This window comes from Lytechinus variegatus, chromosome 6, assembly GCF_018143015.1.
Source record: "Lytechinus variegatus isolate NC3 chromosome 6, Lvar_3.0, whole genome shotgun sequence".
Lineage (NCBI taxonomy): Eukaryota > Metazoa > Echinodermata > Echinoidea > Temnopleuroida > Toxopneustidae > Lytechinus > Lytechinus variegatus.
This window is the reverse complement of record NC_054745.1, coordinates 46732966-46748215: the sequence shown is the minus strand read 5'-3', so window position 1 is coordinate 46748215 and position 15250 is coordinate 46732966. Positions and strand designations below refer to the sequence as shown.

At 37.3% G+C, this 15250-nt stretch overlaps 2 protein-coding genes across 2 annotated transcripts; one reads left to right on the top strand and one right to left on the bottom strand.

Annotated features, from left to right (window-relative positions):
• Window positions 1-1172: 1172 nt before the first annotated feature.
• On the bottom strand, window positions 1173-6155 carry LOC121417554 (molybdate-anion transporter-like). Its single transcript, XM_041611292.1, has 2 exons — window positions 5851-6155; window positions 1173-3818 (listed from the first exon to the last, which is right to left on the bottom strand). The coding sequence occupies exon 2, from the start codon at window positions 3744-3746 to the stop codon at window positions 2388-2390; it is 1359 nt and encodes a 452-aa protein (XP_041467226.1). The 5' UTR covers window positions 3747-3818; window positions 5851-6155; the 3' UTR covers window positions 1173-2387.
• A 236-nt stretch (window positions 6156-6391) lies between these two features.
• On the top strand, window positions 6392-12314 carry LOC121417553 (60S ribosomal protein L15-like). Its single transcript, XM_041611291.1, has 5 exons — window positions 6392-6495; window positions 8422-8618; window positions 9308-9528; window positions 10836-10944; window positions 11907-12314. The coding sequence occupies exons 2-5, from the start codon at window positions 8447-8449 to the stop codon at window positions 12017-12019; spliced, it is 615 nt and encodes a 204-aa protein (XP_041467225.1). The 5' UTR covers window positions 6392-6495; window positions 8422-8446; the 3' UTR covers window positions 12020-12314.
• Window positions 12315-15250: the final 2936 nt, after the last annotated feature.

Genomic DNA, 15250 nt, shown 5'->3' with positions numbered 1-15250 from the left:
TTGAACAGTAAACCAAGAAGAAAGCATCAGACAAAGATAAACGAACAAACCAGAACACACAAAAAAATATAACTTGCCCAGATTATGAACTTTTTACATTTACATGTACATGTAAGGGTACCAGGGGGGGGGGGGGCACTAAATTGATATTTTGACGGGGTGTGCCTCACGAAACTCTGAAATGAGGGTCTAAGAGACTAAATATTTACTGCGTGGTGTGAAAAACGGTCGGCGGAACAGGATCGCGGCACTGTAGGTACGTTGCACCATAGTACTGTGCATGCGCTAGCCATGCATGGAGTGGCTACTAGTTATGTAAGGAGTTGCGAAGCCGTACATACTACATACATCTCTCTCTCGCATGCCGTGCTCACGCTTTGCAACTTTGGCAGGGCTTGGAACTGAGATGTCTTATAACAGGAGTAAGGTACTTAGAGAACTAAAAATTAGGTCTGAAAAGGGTCATCAAAGTGGCTCATCCCTGTACCACCAATATATGTGAGTGCCCCCTCCCTGGACAGGTATATCACAGAGACCAAATAATCCAGGGGAGTGTTTCATCAACATTTTTGTCCGACAAGTTGTCAGATCTGACATCTTTCTCTGACTCTGATTGGCTGTGAGGCACTGTTACTATGGTAACTGTCGGATAAAATGGGACTTGTCGGATAAAACGTCTGACAAGTCCTTTCATGAAACGCTCCCCTGATGATATCTTCCTTCTTGTAAAAAAAATTGGTTTAGGGTTAGTTATCGAGTTCAATAAACTAAAAAAGAACAAATATTCAGTTTATTTTTTTTATTAGGTCACTCCGCATATTATACTCCTGTTTCTTTCCACAAATTTTACAGTTAAAAGAATCAGAAGATTTTACCTCATTTGGGGCATACAATATGTTGTTACCATGGCAACTTGATTTCCGACACACAAAAAATATGCGTCTCGGACATCTTTACCTTGAAATCAATGCGTCAGCAAAATTTCTTGAGAATTGGTGGAAATTGATGAAGCAATTTATACCACAAGATTTTCGCCATATAACATAAAATATGTAACTACCATGGCAACATAACTTCTGACACACACATTATATATGTCTTGCACATCTTTACCTCAAGAACAATGTGTGTGCCAAATTTCATGAGAATTGGTTAAGATTGAGGAAGTACATGTAGGTTGAACTGCTAGATTTTTACTTCATTTTTGCCATTACATGTATATACTGTTACCATGGCAACACAATTTCTGACACATATGACAAATGTGCCTTGCACATCTTTACCGCAACACCAATACCTGTACCAAATATCATGAGAATTGGTTAAAAACTGAGGAAGTAGTTTGATGCGCAAGATTTGCAATTGACCCACCGCCAGCCCAACTGTACACTGATTCCTACCCCTTCAAACTTTATTTGGCAGGGGTATAATAATAATGATGGTGATATCTTATTAAGTGCATCAAATATACTCATGGGACTAGCCCAACAATTCCTTTAGACCTTTAGATATATACAAAAAACTACAAATATACAAGCAAACTTCAAAAATAGATTTTAAAATACTACATACAAATGGGTACACATAAATACTTCCTTTTATAATTTCATATTAAAGTGCAGGAATGAGAAAGGAGTGTTTCATCAATCTTAAAATTTATTTTTATATCAATGCTAAAGCCAACTCAGATATAACTTATGCTTATTGTTAGCTATTTAAATAGATTTTAGGATGTTTAATTTTTAAAAATACTTCATATCATACTGAAAGGAGAATCCAATCTCATTAAATATTTTATGGAAAAGGAGGACAAATAGGAAAAAGAGAATGGTGAAAGATTGAGAAAAAAAATTGGATAAAGAAAGTTATGACTTTTTAAAAATTGAGATCCCTAAAACTATTTAACTTTCAAATTGGCAACTGGGTAAGTAAATTACAACAAGTGTGAATGACAACTATTCAATAGTCATAAGCCATGTACTTATAAAGGATTTGTGGTTTTCTTTCAAGTACATATTCCCTTGTGGAAGTAATCCAAATATAACTGATGTAGTATGTATGCTTTATATCGTAATGAACAAAAAATATATATATAGTTTTAATTTTTTACATAACATTTAACCCCTCTCCCCGACAATATAACAATTTTATGGAGTATATAGGAGAGCAGTCCTTGCCTTTATCACTATGACATCACCAAATGCAGCTGATTTTTACAACTTTTAAAGATACATGACTTTCTCAAAGTTTGTCCGATTTTGTCAACACTTTCACCCATGTACTTGTCTGATTTTTTTTTCTTCTGATAAAAATAACTTTTTGCTTAGGTTTTCCCTTTCTTAGTAATTTAGAAAACACAAAATGGAATAACAAAGTTCAATGCCTCTCTATGCGATATCACTACTTTCACCATCCTCTGTAAGAGTTGAGTCATTCTTTGTAATTGAACCAAACTGCACTCCACAACACAGAGCAACACCTAATAATGCTGAACAGATAATAAAGATATGTCTAGTACCAGCCTTAGTAGGTTCATCATGAAGTACCATGAGACCAATACATGCTATTAAGTTGAGTGGAACACGGAACCAGTTCATTATTCCAGCTCGATGGGACTCGGGAAGGATCTTGCCTCGAAGGAAACCCATCGCAGGGAAATAGATCCCACAAGCCAGCTCTAGCAGGAGGAAGGCAAAGTAGGAAACTGTTGGATGCTCCTGAAGAGGTTTAGTAGAACCTACACAAATAAGAGTTGATACGAGTGCTATAATGATAGCTGCATTGACTAGAACTACAGGAGAATGTCTGAAGCTGGTGAGGATTTGATAGACAGATGATCCGATCATGATACACAACATGAAATTAGAAAAGATAAGACCTAGGGGAAGTTGATAGGGATCAAGGACTGGTGTCCAAATAAAGATGAAGATATACATGACACTCTCATAGAGTGATTGCATTGCACCAATTAGCATCATCCGTCGGCTACTGACGATGTGTCGCATTCCTTCACCGCAGGTTTTAGAGCAGTTGACACGTTGCTCGCTGTAATTCTCCTTCCATGAAGTAGCCACGATCAGTCCCGAAGCAACGAGAAGAGGGATGGCTAGAAGAAATGGCGAGACTGGGCCCCAGCCAAACGGCCCAGCGATGATGTTTGCGACAATTCCTGCACCAACAGCAAGAGCTCCATTCCACACAGTTGCCTTTGAGAAGGTAACAGAAAGCCACTCCTTTGGGAAGTCATGCGTTTCAAGGTGTTCATGCGCATACCATGCCTCAAACGCTGTGAAGAGAAGAGATGTTGACACTCCTCCAAGAATCCTACCAATGATAAGAAGTCCATAGCTTCTTGAAAGCTTCATGAAACATGATACAGAGTACACTATACAGAAGGTTATACACAATTTCTTGCGACCAAATCGATCAGCCAAGGTGCTGGTGAGACTCCCAAAGACTACACTTGCAGCAAATCCACAGACATAAAGTACAGTAATCTGTGACTCAAGAAAACCATAGTAACTGTATAGTTTATAAAGATACGGTCCTTGAAGCCAATCAGCAGCAAGGGCAAGGAAGTAGGCCAAAAAATATTTCCTCTGGAATTGAACAAATGTTGGATTGTTACCAGTGCTATGCTGCTGACCGCTCAGCCTCTTGGAAATTAATGTCAGCAGCACACATGCTGTCACAAGACCAGCGAAGGTCCCATACACAGTGTAGATCAAACCTGCCACCAGAGGCATGATTATCAATCGCTCTTACAGTCAATGATAGAATGTGTGTTTCCGCATCTGATGATTATCCCGATTAACATACTGTGAGAGATGAAAGAAATTGAGAAAACATGTGATGGTATCAGGTATGTATTCACAATGTGATGTTTATGTTGTTTGAAAATTCTAAGATATACAATATACAGTACAAATTAAAAGAGAGAAAAACTTCAAAAGGACAAGTCGACTCCAACATAAAGTTGATTTGAATAAAAAGAGAAAGATCCAACAAGCATACTAACACTGAAAGTTTCATCAATATCACATGTAAAATTACAAAGTGATGACATCTTAATGTTTTCAATAATTTCACAAAACAGTTATTCTCATCCTAGCTGTTATGCAAATGAGGGGACTGATGACATCACTCACTCTATTTCTTTTGTATTTTATCACATGAAATGTGAAATTTTCTCCCTATTGTACATGAAATTAAGTTTTATTCCTCCCTGAACATGTGGTATTACCACTGTTTTAATATTTTATGGTTCGGTCAAATTGATCCTTATTGTCAATTCTGAATAAAAATGAAATATTTTATAATTGAAACAATAACAAACAAAGGAAATGTGAGTTAGGCCGTCAACACCATATACTCTCTCATTTGCATGTCACTGAACAGTGCATTCTGTTTTTTGAAAAATAAGCAAAAAACTTTCAATGTCATCTTTGTTATTTTCTTCTTATTCTTCCTCCATTAGCTTCGGAGATCAGCAGAGATATCCTGTACAAATAGTATTGTAAGAGAGGTCAGTCAGATTTTGATGAAATTTTCAGCGTTATGCATGCCTGTTCGATCTTTCTCTATTGATTCAAATCAACACTTTTCTGGAGTGGATATGACCTTTAAATTAGGGAGACCGCAAGATTTTTCAATCTCATCAACCACTTCATTATACTGTCTGATTTTCTTAGATCTTGATGAAAATAGACGTGTCCAAAAAGTCAATAGATCAGTTGGCCTCAAATTTCCTTTCCATATTTTGAGAGCACAAATGTAGTTATGTAGAGACATCTTCACATTTTCTGGCAGCTAAGTTGATTTTCTATCAATGAATGTGACATGTTTCCCCAAAGAGGCTCAAACAGTCTAGCCTCTAGGTCAGCATAATACATGATTTTAAATAATTATTATAATAATAAAATATTTGTATTCACGTATTAAATATTAGTGTTTGTTAAATACTAATTTTCATCTATGATTGTTCTTCAAAATGGCATTTTGCAACATCGCTTATTGTAGATACGTGACGTCATAATGAAGCGGTTCAAGGGTCAGACCTTTTGTATTTGCTTTGTTGACAAACAGATCGAGGGATCTACACGAGATCAATCTGGTATAAGAAATCTTCAATTTTTAAAATTTCTATTAACCAATTTTTGACACCTTCTTACGCATTAGGCGTAGGAAGGTGTGAAAATAAATAAAATCACCACCATTTACAATGTATGTGATTTTTATCTTAAAAGATGGATTTCCTAGGGAAATCCATCTTTGTTTTGGTCAGTCTCTTTATGCGTCAATGGGAAGAGTGTCAAGACTCCATGATGAAGAAGTATATGTCAAAATATTTAAATAAACATCATCATGGAGTCCTCAAGAATAAGTATGGAAAGTTCCCCCAAGTCTGATCTGTCCCCCTTGTCTGCCCACATGCTATCTGCGCGATAGTAATGTACTAAAAGATAGCCTACACAACGAACACAGACACTTTAACAGATATTAAAAAATCTGACTAAAAATGGTGGAAAATAAGGAATTTGGGGCATTTCATGTGAAGCCGGCGCGGCCTAAAAATGCAGCCTTTCTCATCAAAATCCCCAAATCGTGTGCAAAGTGAATGGTGCGCAGATATAGGGTACAATTTTTTTTTCAATCTGTAAAATTAATTGACAGCCCGACTCGAGGTTTTTTCCAACAAATGGCAAGAATAAGACAATCTTATTTCTTTCAAATTTTTATGAGATATTTGGCACACTTTATAAGGAACATTATTATATAAGAGAACTTGTGAAAGAAAAGGTAATTCATGTTAAATCTTAACTCACATTGTTAGGTGCGCAGACTACCTACCATGGAGCTGGACTATGCCGGCAGCATTCAGCACCAAGCCAACGAGGCGGCCCCGGCCCCGCCGACAGTCTTCCGATCCTGTCTCTCCGGGGTCCGGTCAAGTCCTGCAGCTGTGCCTTGGACTTGGGTGATTTCGAGTCAAATCCGGATCCTGGTAAATAAATCGTCTTCCCTAAATAAATCTTACAGCTAAACGCCCAAAGTCGTACATCTACGAGAGTTGTATTTATGGAATGACAATATAGATGAACTTGTTATTTGATAAAGCTTAACAAAATTATAACATAATAGTTCAAGTTTAACAACGTACCGTAAACTATGCCACGTAAATTCGTAGTTTTAATTGCGCTGCTAGCTATAATAAACTTAGTCTAAAATTTGAGACATTTGTCAAAACACTGAAAAGAGTTCGAATTCCAACCTTGATTTTTCATTACCATATACCAAAAAATCTTGGACATTTTTAACATATACACTCATCATAATAAGTAAATATTTTTATTTGAATTTTATTGAGAGAAATTCATTGAAATCAGATATCTACTTGCAAATATCACTGGAGTTTATATTTTTGCGATTTTCTTCAAGACTAAGTACGCCCTCTTACGGCCTCTTTCGAAACATCAGTAGAGGGGTCTAAAATCGGTGAGAAACGGGAGATGAAATCTGCATAAATTTCCGCAATCCTTCAATGAAAACTAAAGATATCGATATGATTGTATAATGATAGTACAAGATTATAATAAACTGAATCGTATTTATGTATTTTGTATTTTAAAGCTGAATTACATGATGTTATTTGGTAACCCTGTCCGGATTCGATTTATTTCAATCCTGCCTGTGCTCATGCTTATAATGTACCGTACGTCAGTGCACTACGTGCTCCATGCATACACAATTGTTCTGCCGTGGTTCTGAATGAACACCCATTTCAAGGTTTTAATAGAACATTAAAAGGTTAGTTTTGTGCAACTAGGGTCTAACGTAAGACCCTAGTTGCACTAAAATAACCTTGGAATCCCCACCGTATTATGAAACGGGTGTTCATTCAGACTCAGACTCTAGTCAGAGCCACGGCAGAACAATTGAAATTGTTTGTCATTTGTGTAACTTCTGCCCCTGGAAACAGTACTGTCCACCGTCTGGTGTATTGAACAGATCTATTTTTACTTCCTTTCGCTTTGCCAGTCTATAGTTTCGAAAATTTGCCATTTGTTCTTTGAATTGATTGATCTTTTTTGTTGCTTTGCAATTTGCCAAGGCAAAGAGGCATGGCAAGACCTAGTAGAAGTAGGGCCCTAGGGCTAGGCCTGGCTACAACAGTAGGGGCGCTGGTCCAAAAATTGGGATTGTCCCAGAAAACAAGGATATCCTCATAAACCAAGACAAATCATGTCTTGATAAATTGAGACTGTCCTTGTTTATGGGGACGTTTTTTTTTTTCACTTCCCCCTATGGGACAAAGACAGCAATTACGGAAATTGAGAGTGCTAAAAATAGATTCAGTGACCTCAATTCCCTCCAGTTCACCGTCTATTTTTCATGACTTACTGTCTTCCAATAATCTTGTTAAGATAAATATGAAACCTGATATGTTTACATTGACTAGCACACTTGATTGGTGTCGGCACTTGACAGGTGAATGAACATTCCTAGATTTCTTGTGTGAAAAAATCCTTATAAACAGAGACAGTCCCTGTAAATTGGGACGATCCCAATTTTCTGACCAGCGCCTCTACTGTACAACATCAATCAAGTGAAGTTCGTGCAGGCTCCACTCCACTTCACTACTGCGCAGCAGAGCTACCAAGTCTCACGCATTGTGCGTGAGACTCATGCATTCAGGGTCTTACGATCTCACGCATGGCACCCATTGTTCTCACGCATCGGGACCCAACAGAAAAAAAGAGAAAAAGTAGCATTATTCGCTAGATTATACGACTGGCCGACCGCCTTCGCGTCTAGCCCGGCACGTGAGACGAATCGAGAGTGCAGTCAGCGCACAGCTAGTACGCGATACGATGAATCGCGTCGCATGGTTTTGTAGTACGGAGCGATATCATGATGAAGCCCATATCTCCTTTTCGCAACGTACGATTGTAAGTACTGACCGCGTGCGCGCAGAGACGCCGAGTCATGAAAATCTCATGCATAACATTTTTTTTACTTGGCATCTCTGGCGCTGCTACACTACCAGTAGGCCTAGAGGCACACAACCAATGGGAGACTGTCTCCATATCAGACTCAGAGACTTTTGTAAAGAATTTGGGTATCCAATTTCAGAGACAGTGTCCAGTTTGGGAGACCATATCAAAGAAAAATGACTTAACTTCTTAGAATCTTTACTCTTACCCGGCCATATTTCACTCCGTGTCCATTATTTTTTCTAATGTATACATGCACTGTACACATGCTTCATCTTGGTTTGAGAATTTTTAAATCGGCTGCTCGTAAAGTTAAAAAATACCTTTAACCTCAGTGCTAAATGAATCTCAAAGAAGTTAACACTTTGTTAACAATTTGTGTGTGTTTTTGTCAAAGTGAATTGATTTTTTTGTCTTTGATTGGCAGGTCCACTCTCTGAATATAATACACCATGGGGGCTTACAAGTATATGCAAGAAGTATGGCGCAAGAAACAGAGTGATGTCATGAGGTTTCTCATCCGTGTAAGGACATGGCAGCTTCGTCAACTCTCTGCTATTCACAGAGCTACAAGACCAATGAGACCTGACAAGGCTCGTAGTATGGGATACAGAGCTAAACAAGGTCAGTCAGGGGGTAGGGTTCATTTCTCCATTGAAATGAGCACTAAAATGAAGGTTGACTGTCATGATAAAGCTTGTCTTATGTTGCTGTGTTTGGCAATAGTTTGTGAATAGCCCTAGAAAGTGAAAATGAACTATATGCTTTGGGTTTACATAAGCCAAGATGAATGAGCCAAAATGAATTGCAAGATTTTTCATATCAAATAATAAAGAGCTATGAAATATAATTATATCTCTGGTAGTGCAGTAAGTATTTTTCCATTCCTGAATTGAACTAATTGTTACTTTCTAAGTTTGCAAAATAATAACCTTATTGAAAATGAAAATTCACAGCTTTTAATTATAATCTAGTATTGTCAATCACTAAGTTATTTTACTTAGAAATGTGGAATGAAGGCATTATTAATTCTTGCCAATTTGAGAACAAGACTAATTCAGATTTAAGATCTCCGTTATTATAATTCTCCTATGGTGACCATATGGTGAGTCAAAAACAGCAATTTTAACATTTTTTGTACCACTGTACATACAGGTGGCTGTTTTTTACTTGCTATACAGGCACCATAGGAAAATGTTGACTGAGGTTTTAGACCTTGAAATGTTTTGAATTGACCTCAAGCGTTATTTCATTCTACAGAGCCACTGATATCTACCTTGTTTCAGAAGTTTAATGAATTTCTTGCCTTGTAGGTTATGTGATCTATCGCATTCGTCTTCGTCGCGGAGGACGCAAGAGGCCTGTGCCAAAGGGCGCCACCTATGGCAAGCCAACCAACCAGGGAGTGAACCAGCTCAAATACCAGAAGTCTCTTCAGTCTACTGCTGAGGAACGTGTTGGTCGTAGATGTGGTGCTCTACGAGTTCTCAATAGCTACTGGATCTGTGAAGACTCTACCTACAAGTACTTTGAGGTATCTTTATCTGGACCCTCTTGCACATAACCCACTATAAGCATTTATAAGGCACCAATTACATAGTTGCCTATTCAATATAACCATGGCTTTAGCTCCAGCTGCCAAATTTGCTAGGTTCTTTAAATGAATTAATCCTGCTGGGTACCTCACATGGGTTGAGTTCAGCATGATATGGACCAAGTTCTTGGCTGAAGAAATACATACCATGGCTAGGATTTGAACCTGCAACCTACTAACAGTTACAAAGTCAAGAGACTACGCTGGGCTACATATTGCAAAAATGATCAAGTTGACTGGTTGCCAAATAAAAGAACCCCACTGTCTTCATCGGAGCCTGTTGCACCAAAGCCAAGATGATTAAGGAGAAAAATGTGCTGCTTTTGATTAAATTATATTGAAGCCATTAAAGATAAACAGGGCTGAAAAACATTAACAAAATCCTTGTTGGATAAACTCAATATTTCTTGATGTACTTGGAATGAACCGTCTTGGACTTTACCAATTGTGACTTCTGAGAATGGATAACAGGCTTTTTATTATCATAGTAGGGAATAATTTTCAAAGCATCCGCCTTGTATCCAAGAAAATAAATTATTTTCAGTAGGATTATATAAAGCTAGATTTTATTTTTCTGAAATGACCCCTGTAGATGCTTCTCAAACTTACTGAACCTTGTCCCACGCGCCCCCCCCCCCCCCCCCCCTCAAAAAAAAAAGAAATTTACTTTATAATGGTGTATCATAGCATTGCAATCTACTGAACTTTTTTTCATGATGCAGAGATCATATACTTGCAAATTTCAGTTATGACAGCTGTCCTTATTTTCTTTTCATATTGATTTCTATTATTGACCATAATATGTGGTTTGTACATCGACCCCCAACATTTTTGACCATCTTGAATTTATTTGTCTATGTTTTTATAGTTTTTATGAAAAGTTTTAATGCTTTGATAAGTGAGTACCTGAAATGATTATGACTTGAATAAGATCATGAAGAGTATGAAGAATGGAGAATAATAGGGGTTGAACATTGAAAAAATGTTAAAGTTTGCCCTTTGACAGCCTTCTTAAACTATGCACATCTGGCCAGGTTGCTTACCCATAATGCTACATTCTGAGCACTGTTACCTAGCAAGTGAACATTGTCCTTTCAATACAATTTACTTTCTCTTTACAAATAGAATTGTAAGGTAATTTATTCTGTGTATTGATATCAAAATGTATATTTTAAGATAACACACAGTACTCATACCTAGTTTGCTTACCCTAAGATGATATTGATTATCTTCATTTATTTATACAGGTGATTCTTGTTGATCCAATGCACAAAGCTATCAGACGTAACCCAGACACACAATGGATTACCAAGTCTGTTCACAAGCATCGTGAATGCCGTGGACTTACATCTGCAAGTAAGTTTTACCTACTGTCTTTGCACTGTCAAAAGAAAAGCCTGGTTGTTCAAACAAGCTTTCTAGTAAACAAACTTCTTACCTCTCTTGTCTTTACTGTGCCATGATCATCATCTCATGATGGATATTGACACATTTCATATGTTTAATTTATCTTGAACTGGCTACATAGACTATTAAGATTTCAGACTTCAATCATGTCTGTGACATAACAAGGAAATTAACATCAACATTTAAAACAACAGGAACAATCACACAGCCAGACGCAAACCCCCTGGGGATCTCCCAGTAAGCGGGGGATAATCTGCACACCGTTTGCGTATCTCAGCCACATGCAGATAGCAACATGTTCAGATTATTTGCCCGCTTACCAGGACACCAAAGGGATCTGTGCGTGGCTAAAGGATTGTTCCAGAACTTCCCGTCATTTAAAACTTTGATTTCAACTTACTGTAGCTCCTATGTGATCAAGCCAATCACTGTGAATTGCATTTGTAATAAACTGGGAGGTTTGTTCAATTATATCTGATTTTGATTGGTATTTTGCGACTTTGGATTCTGATGTGAGGGTCTCTTTGTGATTGAACCAATCACTTAATTATTGACACGGGCTTAGTAAAGTTCATGATAGCTAGCCTGTGTAAATATATTGTTCATTTGGACTGAGTGGAATGTATAAAGTGTCCTTATAAAATCTTAATCAGTTTGTTTTTTAACCCAGTTTCGATAGATCCATAGTGTTATATAACAAATAGTTCTCTGCAACAACATAGAAAACAAACTGGAAACAAGTTGAAATAATTATATAATTTTCAGATTTCATCAGGGAATACTGTTTTGATGCTGGGAACCCTGTGATATTAAGAATTCATTGAAAAACAAGTTTCATTTTCCCTTCTCATCTAAGAACAAACTTTGTCATTGTCTGATTACAATTTTCTATGTCATTTTGTTTCACCCAGGCAAGAAGAGTCGTGGTCTTGGCAAAGGTCATCTCTACAAGCAGACATCTGGTGGTTCCAGGAGGGCTTCCTGGAAACGAAGAAACCTTCTCCGTCTCAGAAGATATCGTTAGACACCTCATCAATCTTCCTCTTCAGACTCATTTCAAAAGTTATCTGAACTTTGTCTACAAGTCTCTCAATCACACCCTGGATTTATTATTACATCAAGACATCAATGTATTACCCATCATGCAGATCAGGTTGTTTCTGGACCTCAGTCACTGGATTCGACTCACAAAGAGATCTTTGCTCATCATAAGAACCCGTGGTATAAACAGAGGACTTACCAAAACTGACAATGATAGAACTCTTGGTTTTGATAAGTTCATACTGGTACAGCCCCAATAAAATACATGAATCATGGTATATACTCTTTTAGTGTCATCATTGTCTGTGTTGATCAAGCCAAATTTATACCATTAAACTTGAAGAGGGGTCATAAAGACTTCTAACTATTGTAACTTCCATGGAATCCTTGACTGATTGGCTGCTGAGCCCATTGTAGTTGTATCCCTTTATGAGACAGCCCTAGAGCTGCTAATCATTAAAAATATTGAGTATTTCTTTAGAAAATTTGACAAAAATATGAAAGTGAAATATTATTGGCCTGGTTCCTAATATTTAGAACCAGGCCAATAATACATTGGGTGATTTCAAGTATGGTGTTGAAATCTGGTGTTGGTGTTATGACAACACCAGCCACAACACCGTACTTGAAATCAGGCTGGTGTTGGGATTGACCTCGAAAAATATGACATATTTCCGGCAGTTCGTGTTGGAAGAATGGTGTTGAATATCGTCTGCTAAACCCAGCACTGCGGCTGGTGTTGACGATCTATGTGCAATATCCCCAAAACCAACCCCCAGGGATTGGGAAAATCATGATTTCAAGTTCGGTGTTGGTGTTGGCAATCTCAAGCTCGTGAAAATGCGGCGAACACGATGAAACATCCCCGTAAAATTAGCTTTTACAGTTAAGATGAGTTCAAATTATTTGAGCTTTACATATTTTGATGAAGAATAATGTTCACTGTTGAATTAATTAAAGCATTGGTATTCTGTAGATGAGAATTTAATGCATTTCTCTCCGATTTCAGTTTTGTCGTCAAGACTTCTCGTGTGAAGTTGAGATGATTTAGCAGCGTAGAGGCGTGACGTCATGTGCTATCGATAAACGCAACCGGTATCGTTCCTCTGAACTCAGCTCGGTTCAGCGGACTCTTTACGCTCTCAACACCGTACTTGAAATCACCCATTGACTTAAATAGGGCTAATTCACAAGGTCATACATGTATTTAAGGCCCCATAGAAGCAATTTTGGTTTTTCAACATGCTCTTCCAAAATATATGGTATAAAAGTGCTGCTGTTATGCAAAAAGTGAAAATTTATGTCACACTTTGGTGGTACTCTATTATCACATATATAAAGTCAATGTGTATTGTTTATTTACAACAGAAGAATGACATATGAACAACAGGGTGTGTGTGAGATTGCTTAGAAGTGAATTTTAAATCTGGTGAATTTCTATTTTTTTTAATCATCACTTTATTCAAAATCAAACAAAGGAACATAGGTGTCTATATAATATTAAAAGGAAATAAGCCCAGGTCATAAACTAATAAAAATTACATGCAGGGAAACACAGGTAAATTACAGAGAAAATGAATCACAATATCAAAAACATTTTGAAAACAAACAGAAGATCAAGTTTTGAGCAAGGAAAATATGAGAGGTTACGAGGATGGAATATAACGATTGGGAACAAAGATGGATGGTAATGTTTTGAGAAAGTCTATCATAACCTTGCTAAATCTTCAAAGCTACTGGGGGTTCTGTCCAAGAGTCAAGATCCGTGCAGTGGGGGCTCGTCATCAGTAAAGTTTAACCCTAAATAGACTGGGCTATTTCAACGCCTAAGAAGACTGGCTGAATTAGCCCCCCTTATGATGTGTGGAGCGTTGTGGCTCAGCGGATAAGTGTTCTGACTTTGAAACAGAGGGTCGTGGGTTCGAATCCAGCCGTGGCGTAATTTCCTTATCTCGGCCGTCGATCGCAACGAAAATTGGCACGCGCGTAATACCCATGGCATCTACAAAACCATATCAAATTCTGCAAAACATCTCATTGCTCATTAATTATGCTAATATATGCATAAAATCATAAGTTTGCTCTAGTTAATAAAATAATGCCCCTAGAATGCTAATTTTTGTTTCACATACTCTAGATAAGCATCTGATTTAATTTATTTTTTGAAAATTTCAACATCACATTTTCTTATGCATTCTATTTTTTTCTACATTTCTTATGTATTTCTTTGTTTTTTTACTTTTTGTTTTTTCAATGGAAATTGTTGGGGACTTAACACATAAACAAGATAAAATTAATTTATTTTAAGCAGTAAAAGGGAAAAAAATGATACATTTTATTAATTAAGGCTAAAAATACTATTTGCATTGGATTTGTACACAATTCACGTTTTTGAGTAATTTTGGGTCTGCATGCACTTACGAAATGTTGCATAATTTTGGAACTGCATACCCGAGGTCGCAATTTTGGTCTCAAAAGTTGCGCGAGACTTGAAAGTAAAAAGTCAACGAGCGATGCGGTAAAAAAACTTTGAGAGGTTGATTTATTGCGAAAAATGTCTTCTTAGTCTTCTTAGGGTTAAAGGGCTTTATAACGGGCCCCTATATGGACTCATCCTGCATTAAGCTTTGCATCAAAGCACTAGTGTACGGGAGATGGTTCCACAGCCAAGGGGAAATAAAAGAAAATAAAGAAGGCAGTGAAATGAGACGACTGAAAAAAATATATGACATATTTGCTATGATGGAAAAGTCACAAAATTTGAATTTCATTTTCTGAAGATCACATAAAAATCTATCATGTTAGATTCTCATGAAAAGGTGATTTTTTTTATCTCGCTCATAACTTATATTAAGCTACATCTTGCCACAAGCGCCATACTGGGCCCCTCGAGCATATAGATGTTTGCCCTAATGGGCACAATCATAACAAATATCCTGTTCACCTTGGCGTACAAAAGAGAGATAGAAGGGTGAAATATATCTTTTTAACATGTCAAAATCTATCACAAAATATGATTTTTCCAATAAAAATATCAACATTTTTGCTCGCTCACATTTACATTTATTTGCCCGATACACCATATCGCCACCTCAAAAATTTTGCCTTATGATGCCATTGCCTGTTCCATGATATGACAGAGAAATCCCCCCCCCCCTTGGTCCCAGTTACGCCCCTATCTCTTTCACTAGTTTGTATCCTACATCATATTCTT

What these genes read in the sequence shown, in the direction of transcription:
- LOC121417553 (XM_041611291.1), top strand. Translation starts at nt 8,447, where the DNA reads ATGGGGGCTTACAAGTATATGCAAGAAGTATGGCGCAAGAAACAGAGT. An exon ending in GGGATACAGAGCTAAACAAG is followed by an intron (nt 8,619 to 9,307) that starts GTCAGTCAGGGG and finishes CTTGCCTTGTAG; the next exon opens with GTTATGTGATCTATCGCATT. An exon ending in CCGTGGACTTACATCTGCAA is followed by an intron (nt 10,945 to 11,906) that starts GTAAGTTTTACC and finishes TGTTTCACCCAG; the next exon opens with GCAAGAAGAGTCGTGGTCTT.
- LOC121417554 (XM_041611292.1), bottom strand. Translation starts at nt 3,746, where the DNA reads ATGCCTCTGGTGGCAGGTTTGATCTACACTGTGTATGGGACCTTCGCT.